Source organism: Idiotropiscis lumnitzeri, chromosome 5, assembly GCF_059441095.1.
Source record: "Idiotropiscis lumnitzeri isolate Australia: NSW breed Sydney's pygmy pipehorse chromosome 5, RoL_Ilum_1.0, whole genome shotgun sequence".
Classification (NCBI taxonomy): Eukaryota; Metazoa; Chordata; class Actinopteri; order Syngnathiformes; family Syngnathidae; genus Idiotropiscis; species Idiotropiscis lumnitzeri.
Genome location: NC_142395.1, coordinates 15,447,626 through 15,455,451, shown reverse-complemented (window position 1 = coordinate 15,455,451; position 7,826 = coordinate 15,447,626). Strand labels below are relative to the sequence as shown.

The 7,826-nt window shown below is 39.0% G+C and overlaps 1 protein-coding gene across 2 annotated transcripts in view; it reads right to left on the bottom strand.

The window, feature by feature from the left end:
• Positions 1-2,973: 2,973 nt before the first annotated feature.
• The window catches only part of LOC148337035 (transcription initiation factor TFIID subunit 4), an 87,657-nt gene continuing 82,804 nt past the window's right edge, over positions 2,974-7,826 (bottom strand). For both annotated transcript variants that reach the window (XM_088295342.1, XM_088295343.1), the window contains one exon: positions 2,974-4,259. In XM_088295342.1, the coding sequence (XP_088151468.1) occupies positions 4,083-4,259 (177 nt within the window). In that variant the 3' untranslated portion in view covers positions 2,974-4,082. The remainder of the gene's footprint in view (positions 4,260-7,826) is intronic.

The window sequence follows — 7,826 nt, the reverse complement described above, 5'->3', positions numbered from 1 at the left end:
AAAAATGAAATGAGCATGTATTTTGCACGTATGCACATATTTTATTTTATTTAGTGCACATACTTAGTATATTTAAAATGTCATTTTTGTCATACATCTTTTTAGGAAATGCGTGGTCCTATGGGGCCCCAAAGAGGCACTGATGAAAATGCCCCCCCTCCACACACACACACACAACATTTAAAGCTGCCCATACCAGATGTAGACATTTTAATGTTGAAAAAAATGACAAAAGCCAGCATCTTGACAGTTTAGTAAACAGCTTATTTATTCCTTTATAAAATAGGTACAAATACATCAGTATTGTTGTTGTTTTTTTGTCATTTCACACAAACAGGAAAATTCCAAGATATGTACAAGAGTTTACCAAAAATAACGTGGTTCTAATAAACACATAAGTCTTGTAAACACTATTTACAAAATATCCTTACAGTGAAAGTTTTATTTTTTTTCTTTCTATTTTTCTTTTAACATTGTCCCAAGGTTTTCGCTAAAAAAAAGCTGCAAGCGGTAAAAACGCTAAAAGCAAACAAACATTATCAAAAAAAATAAATCAGTCAATATCGTTGCTGTTGTGCTTGTCAATAAGCAGAAAAAAGAGAAAATGTGCATAAAAGCCAAATGAATAAAAAAAATGAAAATACTGTATATTACAAGATGTGACTTTTGAAGAATACTGTTTAAAAGTTTACATTTCTTAGCAACATTAAACACAAAGCTTTAAGTTGCCAGCTAAAAATGGGACTTTGTAAAAAAAAAAAAAAAACAATACAATAAAATAAAAGTGCTATCAAAACACACAACGAAGCGCAATCAACAGTTTGAAATATTTCAATTCGTCCAAAGAGAAAAACTGCATAGGCCAAGATATTCCATTAAATTATCAGTCATGAAAACAAACAAACGACTTCATCAACGTAGAAGAATGATTTTGCGTTTATACATTTATAAAATAGTTTAACAATGCAACATGATGTGCAACAACAAGCCTGAATGCCTCACTCGTTCTTCACTGCATGTAAGTTGACTCATGTGAACTAAAAAAACAAAACAAAAACAAAAAACAACACTTGATGGACTTGAAACATTCTTCTTTTTTTTTGTTCTTCAAACAAACTGCACATGTCTGCAGTCATAAAAACAGTGTGTGGGTTGAACTTGTAACTACAGCAACCAACCCGTTTCGTAACAAACACTAACAGGTGAACTAAATAAAAGTGTATGAAGGGGTATTGAGGCAGCTGAAATGATTAGATTTTTTTTTTTTGGTAATTATATAATACAGTCGTAATGTTGGGAAAATAAAGTCAATGGATTTTTTTTTTTTTTACTTAATTATAATGATAATAAAGGTGCATAACAATTAGAATATAATGCTGATTTGATAACTTTCACAATATACTTTTTGTGGAATAAAATGTTTCAGTCACAAATTTCATTAACAGATAAACTCAGAGTTTTTTTTTTTGCTGGACAAAGTCTTTAAAGGAAAAAACTACCCTTCGTGACAAAATGCCATAATTTTTTTTTTTAGAACGTTTTAGAAAAGGTTTAAACATTACGACAAATTAGGCGAAAGACTACCAGCAAAATGCATTTTAATTTAGAAAAAAGGTGCAGTCTTACAAAGGCCAAGTGGTACTTTCGGGAAAAAGTAACCCACTTTCGAGAAAAAAAGAAGTACATGATTAGTTCTGAGAAAAAAAGTGGAGACGTTAGGGGAAAAAGTCTTATTTTATAATTCCTAATATTATTCGACAAATCAGATCTTTTTTTTTTCAGAATAAAAGCTGAGGAAGAGTGACGAAAGAAGTGAAAAAAAATGATCATACAAGAATGAACTTTATCAACGTTAAGATTTTTTTTTTAAATAGTAATTTCATGGGAAAATATGTACTCTCGTAATAATCCAACTTTAATTTTGTAACACGACGTACAGTCAGTAGCATATGTCCGAGATACTTTTGAGAATGTTTTATTATATTTTTAATGGCCTCACTCAACACACAGCCATTGGCAGCCATCAACAAAAGTGAACACACCCCTCGATGAAAATGTGCAATTGGACCCAATTAGCGATTTTCACTCCGCAGTGTCATGTCGCTCGTTAGTGTTACAAAGTTGTTAGTATAAATGAGCAGCAGGTATGTTAAATTTGGTGTTATTGCTCTCAAACTCTCCCAAAATGTTCACTGGAAGTTCATCATGACGCCTTGTGTCAAAGAACTCTGCAGATCTGATAAAAACAGACCAGAGGTCACGCATCACATCAAATTAGCCAGTATGACCGAGGGCGGCACGGTGGCCGACTGGTTAGCACGATGGCCTCACAGTGAGAGACAGCATCGGTTGTAGGTTCAATCCGGCTCCGACCATCCTGTGTGGAGTTTGCATGTTCTCCCCGTGCCTGCGTGGGTTTCCTCCGGGTACTCCGGTTTCCTCCCACATTCCAAAAACATGCATGGCAGGCCGATTGAGCACTCTAAATTGCCCCTAGGTATGAGTGTGAGCACGAATGGTTGTTCGTCTCTGTGTGCCCTGTGATTGGTTGGCAACCAGTTCAGGGTGTCCCCCGCCTACTGCCCGAAGATTGCTGGGATAGGTTCAAGCGCCCTCGCGACCCTAGAGAGGAGAAGCGGTACAAAAAAATGGATGGATGGATGGACTGTCATCCGAGAAGGATGTTGCGTAATTATTCCGTCAATTTGGTGAAGATAGCAGACAAAGCACATGAATTACTTGGGACCATGTTTTGTGGTCTGATGAAACCAAAAAAAGTCATAGACAGGTGTGATCAATATAGTCAGGAACTACACGGGTGCTGGTGCGCTTCAGTATTGTAAATCACATACGCCAATTGTGGCATACTGAAGCAAAAGAATGAACGCAACCGTTCGAAAAATGGGCCGCAAGGCATTACAGTAATCCCTCATTCATCGCGGGGATACGTTCCAAAAATAACCCGCGATAGGTGAAGTAGTCAGCTTTATTTTTTACTGTTATTTTACAATGCAATATTGTACTGCAGAATGAAACAAAAAATAAAACCACTTTTCACTAACTTTTTTCACTTCTAGACAACAGTAACGCCCCTGAGCCAATCAGGATTTACTAAAAAAAAGCACTGTAAAAAAAATCTGCGAAGCAGCGATAGGTGAAGCGCGATATAGTGAGGGATTACTGTATTCCAACATGAGAACATCGCCCCCTAAGACAACTTCTGTACAACCATTGCCTCGCTAAAGCAGCTGAGGGTCAATGAAGAGGGAGTGGCCAAAATATGTCCCCCAGACCTAAACCCCATTAAGCATCTGTGGAGCATCCTCACATCTCCGTCATGTCGTCATGGAGGAGTGTCAAAACGATGACGGCTGCATACAAACAATTTTCACTTAGGGATGGACTCACTTTTGCTGCCAAAAGTTCAGACATTAATGGCTGAGTGCTGAATTATTTTGAGATGAGAATAAAATTGACAGTGATACAAGCTATACAATGATTCATTTACATAAGAGCATCGTGTCATTTCTGCAGTGATGAGCGTACTCACTCGTGTGAGATACGGTACTTCTAATAAAATGGATCGTGTCTTGCCATAATATTACAACTTTGATAAAAAAAAGTATTGTTCCAATCAGTCGGGTCCTAGTAAACCGTCGTAAAACTGATCTGAAATGTGGTGGTATTAAAAATTCAATGTCATAAAACTCGCATGGAAACTGAAAGAAAAATGTAAGCGAACTATTTACATTGGCGGTCAGGGAAATGTCTTATTGAAATGTCCTTTTTTGACACGGGGTCAATGAAGACCAAGCCTTACTTGGATTTGATTGGCTGTTTCTAAACAACCCGTTTAAAAAAACAAAACAAAAAAAAAACGCATGTTGGCCTTCAAATATAATCATCACTACGCAACATGAAAAGCAAACACACAATGCATTTTTTTTTTGTGAAATTTTCTTCCTACTGTTTTCTTCTGAAAATGTATATGGAAGCTGACGGACGACGTGCGCACGTATGGAGACACCGAGCTGACACCTGATCTGAAGGCACGTGGCTAGAAGAGGACGAGGAGGCGGAGGCTACTTGAGGAGGGCGCGGTAGAGGAGCAGCGAATGGGCCGTGTCTCGCTCCTGCTCCATGTAGAAGATGAAGTCCCTGAGGTTGACGCGGGTGATGCGCTGACGGGCGTACTGGCGAGACGACGACGAGGGCGTGGACGACGAGCCGGCCGGGGAGCCCGCAGTGCTGCCCGAGAGCTTGACAAGAAAGACAAAGGATGATGATTAGCATCGCCGATATGTTAAAGAATACAATTTAAAGCGGAATGAAAAAATAGTCCCCCCCTTGTTCATATTGCAAATGTTAGTGATGTTAAAAAAATGAGAACAAGACAAATCATTTCCAAACTTTTTCCACCAGTAATTCTATTGAAAAGAAAAACTTCAATCCACGGAGAATCAACTGACTTTCCACTTTGGTGACAGGTGTGTGCTCAGTGTGTTGACTGCCACTTAAGAGTTTGAACGGTGACTGTTTCATTCTGAAAACAGCCGCATCTGCACAGGGGTGTGCACACTTGTGCAATCTGCATTCCCCCAATTGTTTATTATTGGGTAGTGAACGTGTTGGCGACTTCCTCCCGACACAAACTTCAGTTTTATTTGATGTTTAAATGTGTATCGGGAGTCTGGTTCCTGCACTCGAGGAGTACATACTATAGAAAATTGCTTTTGAAACTTTTGGAAACGCTCACCAAGATTTTTCAAGAGAAGTGGCCTACATGCATCACAGCCAGAACAAGACTAAAAAATAAATAAATAAACTGAAAAAAAACATGTCTACCCACATGCCATCAGACTTTTAAAGACATAACATCACAATCTGTTACACTGAGTAACGTTTCGCTCACTTGAACGTTTTCTCTGTGCAATATCTCGGCATCCCGTAATGAAGGAATAGTCGAATATCCTGCATCTTTGCAAATTAAATACAGTACGTACTTTGATGCTGTGATTTTTTAAAATTTTTTTCTTTTCCTTCATCCTTTATCCATTTTCTGTTTCTGCTTCTCCTCACAAGGTTCACAGGGGTGCTGGAGCCTATCCCAGCTGTCTTCAGGCAGAAGACACCCTGAACTGGTTGCCAGCCAATCGCAGGGCACACAAAGACAAACAACCATTTATCTTTAATTACATAAAATTGCACTTTTTTGCATTTTGTAATCTTTGTATAAAAAGCGAGAGATTAGCATAGTAGTGATGTGTTATTACTGCATAAAAACAAATTAATTAATCTTGAAAAGATTTTTTGCCCATCCACACGTTACAAGTTAAATTAATGGTGAAAACACTTTTGGATACGTTTTAAATTGGTCTTTTTTTAAAGTAATAAAATTTAATGTAGTCAAATGTATTTATTTGAATTATGCAGGGCAAGTTACTTTACTTTTTTTGTTAGAAAATATGTTCTCTGGAAAAATAATGTTTTTTCTTTCATGTCACGATGAAATTGATGTAATTATATAAATATATATTTTTTTTCAGATAAAAATATTTCTTCTGGGGGAAATAAATAGTATTGTTTAAATTCAAAGTCAAGATTTTAAACAATTTTATTGAGGGTGGGGTATTTTTTCCCCTAGGAAAATGCAGTGGTTACATTTCTCAGGAAAAAAAAGTCAATTTATTTCAAGAGAAAATGCCATAATTCTGAGGAGAAAGTTTTTTCTCGTAAAATGCCACGGGGAAAAAAAAGAAGCACACTTTTTTTCAGAGAACAAATTCCGTACAATGTTGAATTCATTTGAGAAAAAGTATTTTTCTTTGAACGGTCATATTCTTATTTTCCATGATTTTTGTTCAGGTCAAAGACTAAACAAGAAACATTCCATGTTGGCTTTTTTGTTTGAGTTAGCTCATACTATTGGATTTTGGGAGAGTTTCCTTGGTGAACCACAACACTGGGGCGTAAACAATGCTTCAGTATTCTCTCCATTCACTACATTCCAGTAGTGTTGATGAAAAGGAATGTCCAATATTCCAAATCATATCGTGTCTGAGATTTCAGATTTTCTTGCCCTTTAGGCTATCGGATAAAAAACCTTGGCAACAGCAGGGAAAACAAACCTTTATGGCTTTTATGGCTATCGGCAGTCACTGCAAATAAACAATGCTACTGATCATAGTTCTTTGTATTTGTTGTTCTATAAAGAAGGAACACGGGCGGCGACAGAGCAGCTGATGGGAATCAATTAACGCGCATGAAAAGAAAGGTGGTCGAGTGCCAAGTTGAAGTGGGTAAACAAGACAGAGTGTGGACAATTACACTGATTGCAACATTGAATAAACACACAGCACACGGTCCAGACGGGCCCTAATTGTTAACATGTGACGCATTCTTACGATGACGAGTGGACTCCACAACCTTTGTAATGTTACTGACTGTAAATCGCTGGTTCCAAACAGACGATCAAAAAGATATTGCCTTTTTTTTTTATATATACAGCACACATTAAGTTTTCTCGATGTGTAGGCTCAATTGGAACATTTAAAAAATGTATTTGTTTTTCCCCAAAACCAAAGCTCCATGCATGTTCCTAAACGTGGTTCACAGCCCGATGAAGGTGTACATCGGAAAGGGGGCGCGTCTCATTCTAATCGTGTCCGTCGCAGCTTGAGCGTATGTGAAAGATGAGTCCGCCCACGGCCACGCCAATTACTGCCAATCACAAGGAAGCGTGGCGACAGCGCAGTGGAGTCGACCAATCAAAGCCATGCATCCACCTGGACAGATGGACAGCGACTGGCCGCGGGGACGAGGGGAAACGTTGAGTGTGGCGACGAGCGAGCGCTTCCTGCGGCGACAGGCGCCACGCTAGCCTCCAGTGACACAAATGCACACAGAAAGGTCAGCGCCTGCACGGGAAATTCCCTGTTCTGTCGAAGCCAAAATAAGCACACTAAGACACTACCTTGGTAGTAGCTGTGGCGACCGAACACAACCAGGAAATAACGTTGGGGACTGGAGACTAAATGTTAATATGAAAGCAGACGTCAAGTACATCAGAACTGACTTCAGGAAAGTGTAAAGGTAAAAGTGAGGGGAAAGGATTAGATGCAGTTAGCTTGAGGATAAGAGTAAGTGGTAAGGCTGGGTATCGAGTCAAATTTTAGGTAAAAGCATTTCCTTCCAAAATGGGGAACGCTACAGCAGGGAATCGGGAAAAAACAGCCGTAGGAACTTTATACATTGACAATGAATTTTGTTTTTATCAAGATGTCTTCAAAAAACGACCAAAGATGACTATAGCTGATGTTTAGACTTTGTTTACATATACAATATCGCTTCTCTCCACGCGGGTTGCTGGAGCTTATCCCAGCTCCTCTTCGGCAGTAGGCGGAGTCCACCCCAACCTGGTTGCCAGCCAATCGCAGGGCACACAAAGACAAACAAAAATCCACTCTCACAAACACACCGAGAGACAATTTGGAGTGTCCAATGCATGTCTTTGGAATGTGGGAGGAAACTGGCAGACCCGGAGAAAACCCACACAGGCACGTGAAGAACATTCAAACTCCACACAGGAAGGCCGGAGCCCGAATCGAATCCTGCATACCAAATATAACCAAACCCCATGCTCGGTGGAAACAGGACACAGCGCATCACATATCTCAGGATCCCTTACAACAAAAAAGTTGATATTTTTGGAGCGGTCATAATGAAAATACTAAACAGAACCAAACATACTGTTTGGTGGCAATGCCAAAAAACACGTATCGGGCAGTAGGGAAATTTACAGCTCGTGGGAAACAGAACTGTATTGG